Here is a 19,682-nt window from a genome sequence, read left to right on the forward strand (position 1 = left end):
TAGCATTTCTCAGACTGTCCTTACCTTTCTGATAGAACTTTTTACTTTCATATTAGATTACTAAATTATGCTTGTGTGTATTTTAGTTAATTGAATTAAAACTCTCATTTAAAGATCCATTAAAATGTTTCAAATGTGGAATAATACTTTGCTTCTTTTTAATGGCTAAAATTTGGCCTTGGTTATGCTTTGTAATTACAGAGAGCCTTGAGTGTTCTGGCTATGATGCTTAGTTTCATTCATCAAATATTTATTGAGTGCCTCCCGTGTATAAGGCATCAGGCTAGATGCTGCAGGGCATACAAAAATGAATTAGTCATAATTATAGTTATGCCAGTCTCTCATGCAATGGGAATTTTACCACGTCAAAAAGATAATTGATGAAATGAATGTTTGCCCCATGTTTAGCACATTTTAAACACCAAGTTGTACCAGACTGTGTTACATAGACTGTATTTTCAAAAGCCAGTCACTGTTCTGAACATTCTAAATTGCATACCTGTTCATTATCTGCCTCCTTCTACTTATTCTCTCTCTTCCCCTCGCCAATTGGCAGCTCGTGAGTCCTTCCTCATTTAGTCTTTAGAACCTCAGGTAGGTGCTTTCTCTCACCTATTTTCTTACTGACTTTTATTTTTGCAGGGTTGCTTGGAGGTTTTAAAAATTTTTTTATTTTACACTTGCTTTTCCAAAGTTATTCCCCCTGTTTTTTAGAGGTTTTTTTGTAACACTTTTATTGAGACATAATTCACATACCATGCAATTCACCCATTTAAAATGTATAATTCAGTGGTTTTTAGTATGTTCACAGAGTAGTACAATCATTACCACAATCAATTTTAAACATTTTCGTTACCCCCAAAAGAAACCCAGTACCCTTTAGCTATCGCCCCACAATCTCCCTGCTTACCCCCAGCCTTGTACTGCTGCAGATCTACTTTCTGTCTCTATCGATTCTCCTATTAAGAACATTTCATATAAATGAAATTATAAAATATGTGGTCTTTTGTGACTGGCTTCTTGATTTAACATTTTTAGGGTTCATCCATGTGGTAGCATACATCAGTACTACATCCCTTTTCATAGCTGAATACTATTCCATTGTATGTATGTATATTCTATTTTGTTTATCCGTTCATTAATTGATGGCATTCTGGTTGTTTCACCTTTCGCCTGGTTCAGATAACGCTGCTGTAAACAGTTGTGTACAAGTGTTTGTGTCGCCCTATGTTTTCATTTTATCTTGGGTAAATGCCTAGGAGTGGAATTGCTAGCTGGATGAGAACTCTGTGTTCAACTTTTTAAGGAACCGAACCGTCAGACTGGTTTTCAATCTCCTTGTTTCATAACCCCTTTTCACTCATCTATTTATAAAGTATATTTATTTCTGCCTTGGCTATTTTTCCCTGTTCTTGGTACCTCCCAAGCTTTTCCCATCATTTCCTACTTCAGGATAGATTACATCACACATTAGTAATGATTCTCTCTTTTTAACTCCTTCTCTCTCTCTGTCTCTTTCTCCCTTTCCCCTCCCCAGTGCATCTTTATAGTTTCTCTGAACTCTTTTGAGCCACTGACAACTTAACTTCTAGTTTTCTATGATATCTGTAAAAGGAAGATCTACTTGAAGAATTATATTTATTAATTTGTTTCACGGCCCAACCTATGAGATTTTTCTCAACCTGCATAATCATATTTATTTGATTATGAACATGTATCATGAAGCTAAAAGAGGAAGAAGCATCGATTGCCAGTGGATTCTTTCCGAAGCTTAATCTGAGCAGCTTTAGTATTAAAAGAAATGAAGTATCTTCTATTTGCTTTCCAGGTTTTTGTTAATCAGTATTGTGCTTTTGAATTCTCAGTTTAATTAGAGAGATCTAAGCACTTAAGTCAGGTGTCCCTTCTAAGTAAGTTCTGCCATCAACCATGTAGGGATAGAACTTTGGACAACCTCCTTTTGGGGCTTCAGTTTCCTGATCTATACAATGAGAACAAAATTTACTAGGTATTCTCTCTATAATCTTTTGCACATCTAAAAATACATATGTCAGGAGAGGGTATAGCTCAGTGTTAAGAGTCCATGCTTAGCATGCACAGGGTCCTGGGTTCAGTCCCCAGTACCTCCATTAAAAAACAAAACAAAAGCAATAAAAAAAAACTTACTTTAAAGGTATATATGTATGTATATATCATGCTTGTTTTTCTCAAGAGAATGAGTGAATCTTTGGCTGATCCTTTTATACTGATATATTATTTATTCCGATAAGTAATTTTTACATGTATGTAAAATTGCTGTCACAGCATGGCAGTATGAAATACATTAAATCCAGACACAGCAGTTAAAATATTGCAGATTATCACCATTGAAAGGAGCTGCCATTTCCGTTGGGTGCCAGGCATGGTACTGGATACTTTGTATCCATTATTTCTTTCTATTCAAAAATGCTGAATGATGGATATAAGTAGCTCAATTTTCAAACTTATTTAATGATATGAATTACTGTGCCTCACATTTTCTTCATTCTTTTTTGTTTGTTTGTTTATATATATTTTTATTGATGTATGGTAAGTTTACAATGTCAATTTCTGGTGTACAGCACAATTCAGTCATACATATATTCATTTTCATATTTTTCACCATAAGTTACTGCAAGATATTGAATATAGTTCCCTGTGCTATACAGTATAAACTTGTTTATTTTATATATATTAGTATCTACAAAGCTTGAACTCCCAATTTATCCTTTCCCACCTTCTTCCCCTCCTAGTAACCGTAAGTTTGTTTTCTATGTCTGAGTCCATTTCTGTTTTGTAAATAAGCTTGTCTTTTTTTTAGATTCCGCATATAAGTGATATCATATGGTATTTTTCTTTCTCTAGCTTACTTCACTTAGAATAATAATCTCCAGGTCCATCTATTTTGCTGCAAATGGTATTATTTTATTATTTTTAATGGCTGAGTAGTACTCCAGCTTCTTTATTCTTTATTCAGTCATCTGTTGATGGACATTTAGGTTGTTTCCATGTCTTGGCTTTTGTCAATAGTGCCGCTATGAACATACTTCATTCTTAAGTGGAATTTTTAGGTTGATGCCAGAAATGGCTAGAGTATACCTATAAGTAAATTTCTTGCCTTAATGGTTTTCATCAGGTGGATTATTTTGTAAACCTGATTTAATCATTACAAACCCATTTCTAGCTCTAAAAGCTTATGCAATTATTATTTATGGACTTCACATAATTTTAGTTAAATAAGAATTTCATGTCATAATTTAGAAAAAGTATCTTAAGCTAAGTTTTTGGTGCTGTCACTAAAAAAATATTGGAAACCATGCATGCACAAGTAACCAATTACAGCTTTGTTTCTTTTTTTTTTTTTTTAGCAGAATTTATTCACAGCCTTGGGCCCTATCCACAATTCTGTCTCTTTTTTGCCATTAGAATGCAGGGGTTTGCATTTCAGGCACTTTTTCTCAGACGTATATACTTCTGTTTGCCCTTTTCCCCTGGACTTTCAATGTGAGTCTGAAGAGTCCATGAAGATGTAAATGAACTGGTTTGTCTTTTGCAACTTTTAACTTTGATTATTCATCTTTTCTTTAAATCTCTTCCTTTCCAGCATATTTCCAGGTATACAAGAAAATGCCTCTTTTGTTTCAGTTGTGAAACAGAAAAGGGCTTTAATCTTGTCTAATGAAAATAAGAGTCAAAGGCAAAATGAAAGTCAATTTTATACATTATTATAAATTAGTCAATTTTAATTATAAAATTTGCATTCATTAAATTTTGGGGAGAAATTACCACATTTCATGACATAGACCAAATTACTGTTGATATTTTAGTCTATTTCCTTCCACATTTGTAATCATCCTGCAGGTAGGATGTTGTATACACTTAAAAGCATTTTTCCATAGAATTACTCTAATATGGTATATATTTAGTAACTATCATTTTTGGATGGCTACTTAATAACATGTAACATTATGCTGTGGTACTTGGTCTCTAGTTTTATATTAAAATAAGTAATGCTGTGTTTGACTTTTTTAAAATGAGACTTTGTAGATTATCTCCTTGGGATAGATTTCTTAAAGGGGTTATAAAAATATGAGAGGTTTGAATTTTGATACACATTACTGACTCTTAGAAAGTGATGCTTTTTGAAATAACAGACGTGAAAATGAAACTGGGTCATTGTTTACTAAATTCCAAGAAAATGCTTTGGAGTGCCCTAAAATCTCCCCAAATATTTTGATATGCCTAGACATTTTTTAAGATGGCATCTTAGTTAACTGTAAATCATTATGAAACTAGTAAGAAAGACAATGAAGTTGGGCTGTTTTTAGTAAAAATACACTTGTTAAAACAAGGAAGTTGACAGTCCTACTCTACACCTTGTGGGCCCTCAGTGTTGCATGTGGAGGGGAGGCCAGCTGAGGGGGATGGAGGGTCACTTTCAGATACCACGTGTCAAGGGCAATGACAGACAGGTGTGTATCCAAGCATAAGTGATCAGAGGAACTGAGAGTTGAAAAGGGCAACATGATCATTTACCATCAGGTAGGAGGATCAGATAGTGGCCCTCACCAATAGGTCAATGTTTCAAATGAGTGGTTGGCAATAGAACTTAAAAGAATTTTCTAAGAGACCTACTGAAAAATGTAGGCCCTATGATAGTGCATTCCTTGACGCTGGACATGCCCAAGGAGGACTTGCATTCCTGTTTGTCAAAGATTTTGTGAGAAGATTCTGTACTGCTGTCTCTTATTCATTGGGCAGTTATTTATGGGACACCTACTGTGTGCCAGGCATTAGGAATACAATAATGAACAATAGTCAAGCAAAGAATCTACCAAGATTCATTTATATTCTGCCCAGGGGGAGAAATAACATAATCCCAGGTTGCGATAGGTAGGAAGGAATAGTATGAAGGATGGTGTGACAGAGAGTAACAGGCAGGGATTCCTTTGTAGGGTTGTCTGGAGCCCAGCCTCCCTTCTGCTCTCCAGAGTTGCATATGTGACTACCTACCATTTGTTGTCTCAGAAACTCCTCAAAACTCAAGTTAAAATTGAAGTCTTCACCTCCTTATCTAAAATCTGCTTTTCAACTCATGATCTCCCAGTGAACAGCGCAACTATTTTATCCCATTGAGTAAGGTATTCATAAATTTTGGTATCACCCCTGACATTTCCCACTTTCTCCTTCACTATGCTTAGTTCATCACCAAGTCTCCTAAATCCCCCATGTGTCTTTATTGCCATTATTACCATCCGTATCCAGATCACCACATTTGATGGCTGTACAGCAAAGTGTTTGATGTGGATTGTAGGGTCAGTCTGCTTGGGTTGGAATCTGGCTCTCACGTACAAGCTATGGTAACTTTAAGCAAGTCACTTGTCCTCACTGTGCTTCAATTTCCACAGTTGTAAAATGAAAGTACTAATACCTATCTTATAGAGTAGCTGTGGGTTAAAAGAGTTAATACTTGCAAAGGGCCTTAACATAGTGCCTGACCCTTAGAAAATGATTTAGAAATGCAGCTAATACTATATTTCCCACGCAGAAACTGAAATTATCTTTATAAATTCAAATCTGCTACTTTGCTGAAAATGCTTCATTTGGTTACCTTACCATAAAGATCAATTCCATAAAGTGTCCTCGAGCCCCTGCCTACTTCACCTCCTCATTTTATTTCATCTCATCCTATAGCCATATGCAGTATCCCTACACGTCAAATGAAGATAGTCTTAATACTCACGACATAAGGATCAAGTCAATGCATATGTAATGCATTATTTTTATTGAGTAAATACTCAAAAAGTACCAGCTATAAAAATAACAGTTGTTACTACTTTTCTCTTATTGCTTACATGTTGGCTATTTTGGGCTTCTTTCAACATCTCAAATGTACTAAGAACTTTCCTTCCTCAAGTGTTTGGATTTTGCTCAAAAGCTCCATCCCACCTTCTTCTAATTAGTTTATACTCTTCCTTCATGTTTTAAACTGGTTACATTCTCATAAAAATGGTACAGCATTAATTTGCTTATTGCCATATACTAAAAACTATTATTTAAAGTATCTTTCTCTCCTACAATGAAAATGTATGGATTATCTCTTTAAGCTGGAATACAATCAGCTCATCTGTTGTAATGTTACATGTTACGAGTTCTATGAGTTTGTGTGAAAGTGTCTATTAGCTGGTTCAAACCACTCCTACTCTTGTTACTTCATGTCCTGCAGCTGGGGGGAAATCTGGGCCAGGAGATAACACAGATAATGGTAGAATTTTCCATCACAGAGAACAACTGCAAGTGCTAAAATTAACACGTATTGAACAGCAGAAGCATGTTGAGGTCCTGCAGGGTAGAGGGAGAGAGATGCAGTACATGCAGAATAAGTTAAGACTTGTTTGAAAGAACTTAAGGATACATGGATTTCAAAAATTAAAACAAAAAGGTCCTGGACCTCATTTTTCTTAGTTTTCCAGCACAATGCCGAGATTTGTCCTCCCATCATGTTTGTAAGAAAATAACATACCATATTTGAATCCTTTCGAGAACTGACTTAATTTATGTTAAAGGACTATCAGGTGGGAGTTTGGAGTGGGAGGTCCTGTCCTGAGCAATTCTAGTCTAAATGAAGATTGGGTGTTTCTGCTGAGAAAAAGCTCCACCCAGGAAAGGAATAGTCTCTGTTGCATAGTTGGCAGGATAGCCAGTTTACAGAAATGTTCTCTACCCACCCCCCACGGTTATTTTTATGTAATGAAGATTACATTGTTTGAAACTCAGTTCCTGCCTTAGAAATGGGGGCACCGTGGTTTTTTTGTTTTTTTTTTTTAAAGGAGAAAAAATCTGTAAAATAGAGCTTTCATTCACTGGAAAATTTAAAAGAGAAAAGGGTAGATAAGCAAGAAATGGAGTTGATGGGGAGAAAAGATTTGGATGAGTTAAAAAACCAGTTTACCCTTGGTTTGAGAAATAAAATAGAAAGTTGGTCACCATCAATATTCCAGGAAAAGTGTTGCTACAGCCTAAGAGCTATATTATCATTTTACTGTCCCCCATGTTAGATATTTAGATTTGTTAAAGCAATCCTGATTTTAGATTTTTAAGTATTTATTTCTCTAAATATCAGCCACTACCAAACTAAAATTCAATTTTAACTTCAAAATTAAATTTTTAATAGTTAAATTTATTAAGATAAATTAATTAGATAAAATGAATTTTAATTTTGAACTTGAAATTAGGTAACTTTAATTTTCAACCAAAAGAAAATAATAGTAATAATAGTAATAATAACATTCGTAAATATTAGAAGCTATTTCCCCATCCTACCGGAAGACTGTGGTGCAGATTTGACACTTGGACTCCAAGAAGAATTTCAGATCATTGAATTCCTTCACTTCCCAGCCTGTGATTGGATGTTTCCTCAACCCTGTTATCACTAGACTTCAAATCTAGGGAGTAAATTTGGAGGCTCAGGAAAGGTAAAGCAGGGACTCGCCCCGTTAACCAGGGCAGGCAGAAAGAAGTGAGAGGAATTAGGGAGCAGGCAGATGGTAGAAGCTGATAAACAGTGGCCCATTACACATCCCTCTTCCCCAGAGTTCTCTTCATCCTAACAGAGCTCTCTGTACAGTCAAGTGGTCCACCTTTTTTTTTTTTTTCTGGTCAGAATTCAGAAAGAGCCATCAAGGTCAATTTGAAGCCTTTTCTTTGACAGGTAGAGTCAGATAATGACACAAATAACTGGGCATTTTGGAGAGGTTTTTAAAAGCCACTCATTTTAGCAAAAAATACAAAAAAAATCAGATAAATTGTCATTTTGGGGAGCCATAATCCCCTCCCACAAATTACACATATATAAGCCAAAAGAAAGCAAACAGTCCAATTATCTAAATAAGCTTTTAATTGCAAGATTTCTCACTTTAAACTGGTTATTTTGATATATAAATCAATATTTTGACAGCTGTTCTCCATGCTTGGAAAAGAAATCCTATTTTGTGTGTCACAGGCTTTATTAATTTAAAATGAAATGATTAGGAAACAATCAGCAACACCTTGAGGTCTGAGGCTTAATGGTTAAGCAAAGACATTTCCTTTTATTAAAGATTAACTCTGCTGAATTAAAATTCTGAATAGGATATGAGAAAGGAAAAAGAACAATTATTGAGCCTCAGGTAGTTATGATTTTTCACATGGTGTTATTTCAATTAGTCTTGTGAATTCTCTAATACAATAAAAGCTATCATTATCCAGTATATATGTTATACATCAGGCACTGTGCTGGGGGATTTACATTTCTTCTCTCATTTAATCCTCACAGTAACTTTATAAGGTAAATACGACTCTCATATTTAAAATGAGAGGATTGCAGCTAAAGTAAGTTAAACTATTTGTCCAAGATTTCCAGATTTGGAAAATTGTAAAGTGAGGAGAAGATTTAGGTTTAACTTATTTTAAATGTCTGTTTAATTATTAAATGTTTTCAGGATTTTTTTTTTCCAAATTCAAAAACATTTTTTGCTGTTGTTTCTGAAAATGCACATCAAGAGGGGACCCTGGGATGCCTGCCATGTTTAGTTTCATGATCTGGGTGGTGGTTACATCCAAGGGTTCAGTTTGTCAAAGTTCCTTGAGATGTTGTTTGCTTAGCACTTGTGAGCTTTTCTGTATGTATGTTATATGCGCTGAAATGTTTACTTAAAAAAAAAAGTAATTCATGCTGAACACAGAGAATGTGAAACACAGACAAACACAGAGGGAAAAAAAATTACTGTTAAGCTCACTACTCAAAAACATTTTAAGAAGCTAATTCAGTGTAGGAGGAAATGACAGGATTCATGGGCCTTATCATTTTAAAGCAATGTAGGGCAAAAGAACTCTAAGGGAAGGTCTTATTTTAAAAATCTTGTTGATTTTTATTAAATTACAAAAGAAATACTACCAGATGTGTAAATTTTTGGACAAAGAGAAAAGTAAATTTCTTCAGAATTCCACCTTAATATAACCACTGTTAATAGTTTGGTGTATTGAGTGAAGATTTTGTAACTGTATAGATCATAAATACTATTTTGAGTGTTTCTAAGTCCTTGAAAGGCAAAAAGGTAATAATAAAGTGAAACTAGGAATTAAAGCAGTGCTGTTGTATATCTGTGGTAGTCCAAGTTATCTACACATTTAATTTTTTTTTCTTTTTTTTACCTTTTGACCCCATTTATACATTTTTCCCACCCTCCACCTCTGGCAACCACCAATTTGTTCTCTGTACCTATGAGCTTGGGTTTTTTTTGTTTGTGTGTTTGTGTATATGTGTGTGATATATATATATATATATATATATATATATATATGAGAGATCATATGGTATTTGATTTATTTCACTTAGTATAATGCCCTCGAGTTCCAACTGTGTTGTTGCAAATGGCAAGATTTCATTTTTTATGGCTGAATAATACATACATATATATATATATATATATATACACATACATACACACACACACACACACACACACACACACACACACACACACACCACATCTTCTTTATCTATTAATCCATTGAGGGACACTTAGGTTGTTTCCATGTCTTGGCTATTGTAAATAATACTGCAATGAACATGGGAATGCAGATTATCTCTTTGAGAGTGATTTCTCTTCCTTCAGTAAGTTAAGAGTGGAGGCAACCTGTTAACGGAAAGATTAATGAAATAGCAATCAGGAATTCTGGTTTCTAGTTTTGGCTGTGCCACTCATTCAAAGCTTCATTATGAACAAGTTCAACTTCTTTGGACTTCAGTTTCCTAAGTTGTAAAATGAAAGGATTGGGCAGTATCTCAAAGGACACTTACAGTCAAAATAATTTATGACACAGGGAATTTAGCCAGGCCGGCATCAAACTTTTATTACAATAAAGAATGAATTCACAAAGCAGAAACATTCACTAACTGGGAGAAGAGAGCTAGCCATCTTTATTTGCAACCAGAGCAGATACAATGTGTTTCCTGTTCCTTCCATAGTAGTCATGGAAAGGTGGGGTGGGGGGGTCACAGGGACAGGATGTCCTTCCCTGACATGTCACTCACCAGCCTGTATCTTTACATTTTTTCATGGCCGTCAGGTCTGATATCCCAGAAGTCCATCCCACAAAAGAATTACAAATAACTTGTTATGGAGACAAAATAAGGGCTTAATTTCATTTGTGAAATTTTTTCAGGTGCCTTCCTTTCATTATCACAGTAGTGTGAATTTATAGTGACAGAATTTCAAGGATTTGGGAGAAGTATAACATTTAGAAACACCTGAAAGATTTTGGTGTGCCTAATACTAATAGCCTAATAGTAGTAGGCTAATACTACTCCCAGTTTGCAAGTGAACTGCGGAAGAAACTGGGAACAGGACAAAAGAAAAGGCAGAAGTGCCTAGATACCTAAGATAGATCTGGGGAGCAGAAAGGGACTTTGTTCTTTCAGGCAGTGTTACTTTAAGGCACTGTAAGACTGTATATTTTCCAGTCTCCCTTTGATAACGAGAACGGTATCATTTATTCCTATATCCCTAGTGACAGAACTTACAATCAAATGTTTGTTGAAATGAGTGTAAACTGCTCGAGAATAAGGAAAAACCGAGATCGAAATAACAGAGCCTTGGATATCTGAAACTTTTACAGGATTTACTGCAAGATTAACTACAAAGGGAAAGGGATTTCAGCAGAGCAGTGTTTCAGACAAGGTGTCAACTACCCAGAATGTGAAAGAAGCAGAAAGCTTGAGTCCGGGAGAGGGATGATTGAAGTTCCCTCTAAGTGAAAACTGATCGGGCAACAGGTTTGAACCTGGAGTGAAAAAGGCAGGGGCGAAAGCGACAGGGAAGAACTGTGGAAGAGTCTAGGGTCGGAGTATCTATCACCCAAATCGGAGCAGAAGGGAGAGGCTGAGTGCCCCGGCTGGAGAACCCCGGTCCTGGGGCCGGACCGGCGAAGCTCGCTTTGAGCTTGTTTCCTAACAGAACTACCAGGAAGCCTAAAAGTCGTGCAGCTGGGGCTGGCACTTCGGGGCGATAACTTCCGCGTGTGTGTGTGTGTGCAACAGGGAGCGCCGCCCGAGAACTTCCGCGAGCGAGGGAGACTGGAGAACGACCCGCCAGTACCCCGCCGGGCCTGTGAGGAACCCGCGCTCCCCGCTGGGGACGGCCCACCTCCGCTGCGGGCCGGGGCGGGGCCGGGGGCGGGGCCGCGGCAGCGACCCAGCCGATCGCAGCCCCACAGGCCGCCTGGGCCACGCTCGCCGGCGCCACGCCCCCCGACTACATTTCCCAGCAAGCCCCAGGCCGCCCGCGCGCCGCAGTTGACCCATTTCCCGGCCCGTCCCGGGCTCGGCCGGCCCCCGCGCCCAGGCGGCTGCTCCCTGCTGACTGGGGTGTGGGCGGGGAGCGGCGGAGGGAGGAGGAGGTGCTGCTGGCCGCCGCCGTTGCCTCCGCTGCTGGGCGCCTGGGCAGCTCCCCGGGTTCCTGCGGCCGCCATGGACGAGCAGGCGGGTCCCGGCGTCTTCTTCAGCAACAACCACCCGGGCGCCGGCGGTGCCAAGGGTCTCGGGCCTCTGGCGGAGGCTGCCGCGGCCGGCGACGGGGCGGCTGCGGCGGGGGCGACCCGAGCCCAGTACAGCCTCCCGGGTATCCTGCACTTCCTGCAGCACGAGTGGGCCCGCTTCGAGGTGGAGAGAGCCCAGTGGGAGGTGGAGCGGGCGGAGCTGCAGGTAAAGACCCTCCCGGCCTGGCCCTCTTCATCCCGCCTCTTCGCTCCCTTCCGCCCCGCCCCGGACCCTTCCCCCTCCCCCTCTCAGCCCTCGCTCGTCCCCTCCCCCTTTGCTCCCGCCCATCCCACCCAGAACCTCGTCCCCTTCCTCCCTTCACCTTTGCCTTTCGCCGACCCCACTTCCTCGAGCCGGCTTCCCACTCCCGCCTCTGATGCGTTGTTTACCTTCCCCGGTCCTTTTCGCCTGTTCCTTCCCACTCTTAACTCTCAGGCTCATTTCAGCTCTTCTTGCCAGTCCACATTTTAGGTCTTCCCTTTCAGTTTACTAATTGGACTGACTGTAGTTTTGAGAAATGAGCAAATCATCCCCTGTCCTAGTGAATCCCATCCTAGGTCTAGGGACGGTTCCCGTAAAAGGTATTGACAGTTGGCACCTCTGTCAGGAAGGTGATCAAGGAAGACAGCAGAAGTTGTGTTTGTGAGGCCTTGACTTTGGGCAAGAAGCTGCTGTTGGGCAAAAGTGTTACTAGGAATATCAGCTCCCTTTTTTTATATGTAAATATTTCTTCTCTTCTTTCTCCCTCACCCCCTCCCGCGTTTCTTTTAGGTAATTCAGGTTAATGGATTTTGAATGAAGGACGTAGATGATCACAGTCAGGTGGTGGTTCAGAGATGGTTTCCTGTTCTCAGAATCAAAAACTTCCCAAGGGTTAATTTTATGTCAGGGTTTTGTGAGATTGTCTTGTATTTTAAAAGTAACTAAAAGGAGCTTTAAAGTTGGTTACATTTTCTTGCATAATCTGCAAGTTAAAGTATATCCAGGGAGGAGCTATTGTGGGCTCTTAGAAGAATCAAAGTGAGGCTGATACTTTACAGGCCATTCTGAATTGATAAGTAGGTTTCAGTGGCTGTTCTTAAAAGTTACAAGGCATACACCAATTTCACAAGAAACTTAAAGAACTGTGAGTGGCTCTGCCTTTCTGTTTTACTGGCTGATCCTGCATGCTTTATGAAATCTGAGTACGATTTTAGTTGGTGAAACGCTGGAAGTTAAAATGCTACCCACTGTGTCACTTTTTGGTAGCATGTATTTTCTTTGGCACTTAAGAAAAAGAAAAGGAGAAACAGAATCATGTTAAACAGAATCATGTGCTGGAACAGGCTGCTCTGGTGTAGTGGAAGTGGTTGTGGAAAGAGCAAGCAGCAAGGGTTATAGTAGGAGCTGTGCTTGCTCTGTGACCTTGAGGAAATCCTTTAACCTCTCTGAACTTAAGTTTCATCATTTATGAATTCAGCATATTTATTGAATGCCAGCTGTGTGCCTCTAGGCCTTGGGATTAACAAAACCTCTGCCCTCATAGAGCTTATGTTTTAGTAGGGAGGCAAACAACCAGCAAATGCAACAGTATAGTATACTGATTCATAGTGACAACTGCTATGGGAAAAGTAGGGTACAGGAGAAGAGTGTGATGGGGCAGCTGTTTTAGGTGAGGTGGTCGGGAACAGCCTATGAGAGGAATTGAATGAAATGAGGAAATGACCTATGGTTTCTAAGATTCCCTCTGATTCTTTATTACTCCAGTTTCATGTTTATATACTTTGGCAACTTTTTCATCCCTCCTGTTATGTTACTTTAGGATCTAGTCTGTTGATATTTGTAATTTTTCTCATAATGAATCTGACCATGTCTGTATAGTGACCAGTCTGCTTGAATGCTTCATCAGATGTATTCATAATTCACCTTTATTAGCAATGCATCCCATAAATGAGGTTGTGGATTTCAGACTTCAGGCAAGTATTAAAGGCAGGCTTCAACTGTATGTTGTACAGTTGTGGGTGATGAGTTTTGTATATAACTGCATAAGTTTTAATTTCTTTTCCAGTTTAGGGAATGTAAGATAAACCACACTAATTTGTTCAAAAACAAACAAGAAAACAACTCTTATCTTTCTAGCATGGAAGCCTAATTTCCAAGCTATCTCAACCTCTGTCACCTCCCTCCCCTCCATGTTTAACTTTTCCATTTACCTGTAACTGATGTCACTCTTCAGTTGTCTCCCCTCCACCCACACCCACCCACCCACCCACTACTTACTGGGTTATTTATGGCAAATGTTAAGCTTCAGGTAGGTTTCCCATTGGTGCTCATCATATTAAGGACACTACATTTTTACAGTATCTTTTGGTTTGTGCTCCAGTTAAATTAAGCATCCATGGAGAAACTTAGAAAATGTGCCATAGTTTTTAAACAGAACAAGTGTATATTTTAGGGGGAGAGAGTTTGCAGAAATCTTTGGCCTTTGACTCCCTCATTAGCATAATTGAAAATATATTTTAAAAACCATTTTACATCAACATCATTAAATTTGATCATATCCCTTCATTTTTCTTTTGCCATTGGAATTTTTCTAGAAACATAAGTAGGTAATTAAAATTGAATGAATGATGAAATTTGGATCAGTTGGTGTCCTCCTTTTAATTTTCAAATCTGTTCTGAAGTCATTAACACCAAAGTCAACAAAAATACCTTTAAGATTAGGTCTAATTTGTCTCTTCAGGAACCTGTCAGTCCTGCTCTTTCAAGTTGCCAGGGCAGAGCTGTGAAAGGCAATCCATGCTTTCATCTTCCTGGCCTGCCTGCACCACTTCCTCCATCCTTCAGACCTCGGGAATAAGGAACAGGCCACACTGTGCCGAAAACTTACTGGTCATTTTTTGCCCCCTTGCCCATCTTAGTTAAAATAAAACTTGTTTTCACTTTTGGCAATCCCCCCTCCCTGTCACCACCACCATTCATATGAGACTAGGTAATTCATGGGAGTTAGGATGGTCAAGATTATTACTGAGCTTTATATTTGTGGAAGGAATTGGAGGTAGAATAAGTGAAAAATAGAAATTATTGTCCTAGGTTTTGATGTATCTGTGTGGTAGGGGCGGCTCTGCTGTTTACCTGAAAGTGCTGAATTGCGTGAAAAGGTGATATGTTATTAGGGCATGTGGTGTGGAGGTTGTATACTGGCATGTTTTTGAGTCTGGGTTTTAGCATTATTGTTTCATGTTTTCATTCAACTAATGTTTTCAAGTAGCTACTTCATGCCAGGTCCTGTTCTAAGGCACTGGAGAAACATCACGTTGAAAACAGATCCTACCTGCATGAAGTTTAAAGCATGGTGGGAAGACAGGCAGTATAAATGAATACATTCATAAAATATTAGGTGGTAATAAGTGCCATGATAAAGTGAGGTTAGGAGGATATGATGCTTGAGAGCGAGGAGTGGGGAAGAAAGGCTTTACTGATAAGGTGCTATTTGAGCAAAGACCTGAAAAGGTGAAATCTGAGGAAAGAATGTTCTAGGGCCAAGGGAGCAGTAAGGGGAAGGGGAAACATGCTCGGAATGTTTGAGGAATAATGAGGCAAGAGTGACTGGAGTAGAGAAGGAGGATGGAAAAAAATGAAGTTAGAGGTACTGGGTCTTGCTCATTGTAAGGACTTGATTTTTACTTCAGCAAGATGGACAACTGATGAAAAGTTTTGAGCAAAAGAGTGACACCATCTTAAATGGAATCCTTTGCAGGGATTCAGAGCAGACTGAGGGGAGGAAGGGAAATAAGGGTATATGAGTCAAAGAGTCTCATAGGGAGACTCTTTTAGTAATCCAAGCTGGAGATCAACTAGGGTAATAGTGACAAAATGTGTGAATATATATTCACAGGTGATACACATTCAAAATGTAATGGGTTCTGAATACATTTTTGAAGGTAGAACTAGCGAGATGTGCAGGATAGGATGTGAGATTTGAGAAAAGGGGGAGTCAAGTCTGACTCAACTATTTTGACTGAGCAGCTTCTTAGGACTATTGAGATTTACTGAGCATTTAAATGGACAAAGTAAGCACTTACAATGACAGTTTACTTTTTGTTATTACTGTAACTATAATTTACAATTACATTGAAAGGCAACATGGCATAGACCTGTATTTAAATCTTTGCTTCAAAACTTACTACTTTATCTTATGCCAGAAATACATGTTTGCCATAATTCTGATTTCTCAGAATCTTAGTTTCTTCATGTGTAAGGTGAGGATGATAAACTACCTTATGAGAATTAAACAAGATATTTTAAAGTATCTAGCAGAGGTCTGGTACATAACACAAAGTAAGTGCTGAATAAATGAATGGAAGCAAGTGCATGATGTTAAATTTGTACTCTCGTTTATCTCCTTGTCCCCAGAGAAAAGCAGAATCTCCAGTCATAAGCTCTTCTAAGGCTAGAGCATATTAGTGCCGTCCTGGGACCATGCAGTCTAATACTCCAGATCTGATGATGTCACGCAGAGACATTTAATAGGAGTGACTAATTATCTTCAGTGTCGACCTCAAAACATTGTATACTTCAAATGTACTTGCTTTTCTAAATAATCCATGTGTCTACTGTTTTGGAATTTATAGTTTTCTGAATATGTTTGTCTTAACCTTGCATGACTTCTTGGATAACAAATTGTATACATTTACTAACCACTCTATAAAACTAATTTTTGGTTTTATTCAACCCTTTAAACCGCTTCCTTTAAACTTGGAAAAGCTGAACCCCATTGTGGTATGGTATAATTTTGTAAACAGGTTTGTTTTTCATTCTATTCATATTCTTGATAATTTTATAATCTATAACTATATCTTGGAAAGATGATAGAGGTTTTACTCTTTTAAAATATATTCTACTATTTGTCACTTTAGTTTGGTGTTTTTTAACTTTAGCTACAATCTTAGAATAATCTGGGAAACTTTAAAAAATATTCATTTCCTGGCTGGTACCCCCGACCATTGAAATCAGAATCTTAAGAATTAGAGTTCATGGCATTAGTATTCTTTTGAGTTCCCTAGTAATCGTAATATGTTGCAAAACTTGAAAACCAATGCTTTAGTTGACCTTTTCTGTTTTTACATGTAGTTTCGTGATTTCAACACTTGTGTTGGTGTTCCTGATGTGGATGGCTTTTTATAGAATTTGGGATATAATTTGTTATGTTTCTATTATTCTTTCTAATGATAGCATTTTATTTTTAGGCAGTAGAATATTATAACTTGAATCACCTCTCTCTGACTGAGAGATATAACGATATAGTAGTCTGTGCTGGAATGAATTTTGGAAATAATCAGCTACAACCTTCTTTTACAGGTAAAGTGAAAGGTTAAATGATGAGAATGAAATAGGTTTTGTAGCAGTTCTGTCACTTACATCACCACATACCCTTATGGGTTTTAAAAAACTTAAAAAAAAAAACTTTTCAAATACATTGTCTTGCTTGATCTTACAGCCTTCTGAGATAGAATCATGTTAATGTGATTTACCCTTTTTCTTTTTATTTCAAAACAACAGACAGAGATTTTACTATATACTGTTTTCTAGCTCATTTTATTGGTTACATTGAAGATTTTTCTCTTGACTTTGGTGTGCTGTAGTTTCATAGTGATGTGTCAGGGTATAGATTTCCTTTTATTTTATTTGGGACTTTGTTAAGCTTGAATCTGGAGATAGACATCTCATTAGTTCTGCAAAATTCTCAGTCATTATCTCTTTAGATTTCTCTATCTTACTCTCTTTTCCTTTTGGGTTTCTGATTACATGTATCTTAAGCCTTATTTATCTTTTGTACCTTTCCCCTCTTTTTATTTCTACATGCTTTATTCTGATTTATCTTTCAGTCCATTAGCTTTCTCTTCAGTTGAAGCTAATCTTTTAAAGTCACCCAGTGAGTTTGTAATTTTGGTTATTGTTGAAGTTCAGCTTTTGGTTCCATTTAAAATCTGCTGGATCTTTCCTGTTCCCTGCAGATATTTTCAGCGCGGTTTTTAATTCTTTAAACCTAGTAAGTATAGTTATTTCAAAATTGGTGTCTCTCTTCTTCCTATATGTGAGTTCTTAGAGGTCCCTTTCTGTGATCTGTTATTTTTCCGGGTTCCTGCTAATGATTTGTTTCTTTGTATGCAGAGATATCTTTGTGTGCTGCTCACTGTCCTTGAAAAAGTAGAAGACTAATCAGGTCTCAAATAATGGTATCTTCTTCAGAAAGTTTTGCCTTTGCTTCCAGTGGATTTTTAGAGGCATTACTTGGACTGAACCACTTTAAAGCAAATTCATTGTTTGAAGTTTTGAACCTCCCAGATAGCTGGTGCAGGTTTTGGTTGTGAATACAGATGAGGGCCAGTATATTTCTGTGTCACTTTTGCCTTGAGGTTATAAGCCCTTTAGGGTCTTAGCTAAATGTAGGGAATAGCTCCTATTAGACTCTACACTTTGGATGGTTCTGGTCTTTGCATTTTGCCTTTTGGGTCCTGCCAGACTGTCCAAACTAAAGCTCAAATTTATTCTGATTGACTGGCACCCAAAGGGTAAAAGTGGCTTTTATTCTTTTACCAAACTGAGTTCCCATTTTTCCTTCAATTTTGGTCAAATAATTCCTTATTATCTATCAACTTAGCTTTTTAAGATGATTTTAAAAATACTTTATCCAGAATTTTTAGCTCTTTTTAATGGGAGAGTTGTTTCAAGGCACCAATACTGGAAACTTAATTCTCTTATCTTACTTTCAAAAATTGACAAGTAAGAATGAGCCCAATAATTATCTGGGGAGAAGTATCACTGATAGCATTTCTTTATTAAGATATGTTCCTATTTAGCCCGAAACTTTATTTACTATCTAAATCTACTTTTTCTTTGAATTTCAGTGGTACAAAGAGACCTACATCTTTTCTCCAAAATCTTGGTAATTTAAGCAGAATTTGAAACAAACCAACCCTTTACTAATCAATCCTTAAAAGATGTTTGAAATGATTGGAGGTGGTTTCCAAGGGAATCCTTTGTCAACCTACTGTCTACTTTGATATCAGCTATACTTTTTGATTTATGAGAGTTATTGGTGATATCCAGGTTTCAGTTCTGAGCCATTAGAAATCAAATTGCCCTTGGGGTCATTAAAGTTTCTTACTTTGGTGGCTATTTTGACAAAACAGTTGATCGACCATCCTAATTTGGCAGTGGAAAATGTGGGCCTGATTCAGGCAGCTCCATCACTTCTGATTTATAATTTTTCTGGGCCTCATTTTTTTTTTAAATTGTAAATGATCATATACCCACCAAGTGAAATAGTAGTAAGGTTTTAAAAAGAAAATAATGCAAAGTATATGACCCATAATAGGCGTCCAGTAAGTGGTTTGCTCTTTTTGGTTGAAATTTCTGTGAATAGAATGCATTTGATTGTATTATTTATTTAAATCACATTTTAGACTTGAACTACTTTATGTGATCGGCTTGTCATAGTAGCTGCTTACGTTTTCTTTACCTTATAAGTTGTGATTTGAGGGCAATAAACTGACAGTATTGGAAGTAGAGGGCAGGTCAGAGATGGTAGTAAAAGGTGGTAATAGCTTGTAGGCACTGAGGACTGGAGATATAATAGAGGAAAATTGTAGCTTGGGAGAGAAACCTGAGGCCAGAGAGAGATGTTGAGGAAGAAGGCAGAAGAAAAGAAAATGGGAGCAGCGGGGTGGGGGGAGCAGAGGCAGATAGGAAGCAAAAACTGTGCTGCACTCATTAACCTGTTCTTAATTCCTGAAGGATATGTTATCTGCAGTCTTCATGTTAGCACTTGTACTTGTAGAATTCTAGGTCTGACAGGGATAGACACTAAGAACATTCTACCTCCTGAGGGAACTTAGAACTTGAATAGTCTCATCCCTTCTCTTTTAGTTAGAGCCCCAGAGGTGAAGTGAACTGCCTTGGGTTACTCTGTGAGTTGGTGTAGATTTAGCTGAGAACCCAGGACTCTCAGTGCTCAGGCCAGGGCATTGTTCTCTTACCATATGGGCTCCTTTTATTGGTTCCTCACCCTGTATGTAGCTGCTTCTGACCTGAAGTAGCCAAG

General features: G+C 38.0%; 1 protein-coding gene across 4 annotated transcripts in view; it reads left to right on the forward strand.

Annotated features, from left to right (window-relative positions):
* Nucleotides 1–11,389: 11,389 nt before the first annotated feature.
* STRN (striatin) overlaps nt 11,390–19,682 on the forward strand; it is an 87,419-nt gene continuing 79,126 nt past the window's right edge. For all 4 annotated transcript variants that reach the window (XR_012059123.1, XM_006215535.4, XM_072937926.1 and 1 more), the window contains exon 1: nt 11,390–11,761. Coding sequence is in view for 3 of the 4 variants with exons in the window: in XM_006215535.4 (XP_006215597.2) it covers nt 11,528–11,761 (234 nt within the window). In the remaining variant the exon portion in view is untranslated. The remainder of the gene's footprint in view (nt 11,762–19,682) is intronic.

This window comes from Vicugna pacos, chromosome 15, assembly GCF_048564905.1.
Source record: "Vicugna pacos chromosome 15, VicPac4, whole genome shotgun sequence".
Lineage (NCBI taxonomy): Eukaryota > Metazoa > Chordata > Mammalia > Artiodactyla > Camelidae > Vicugna > Vicugna pacos.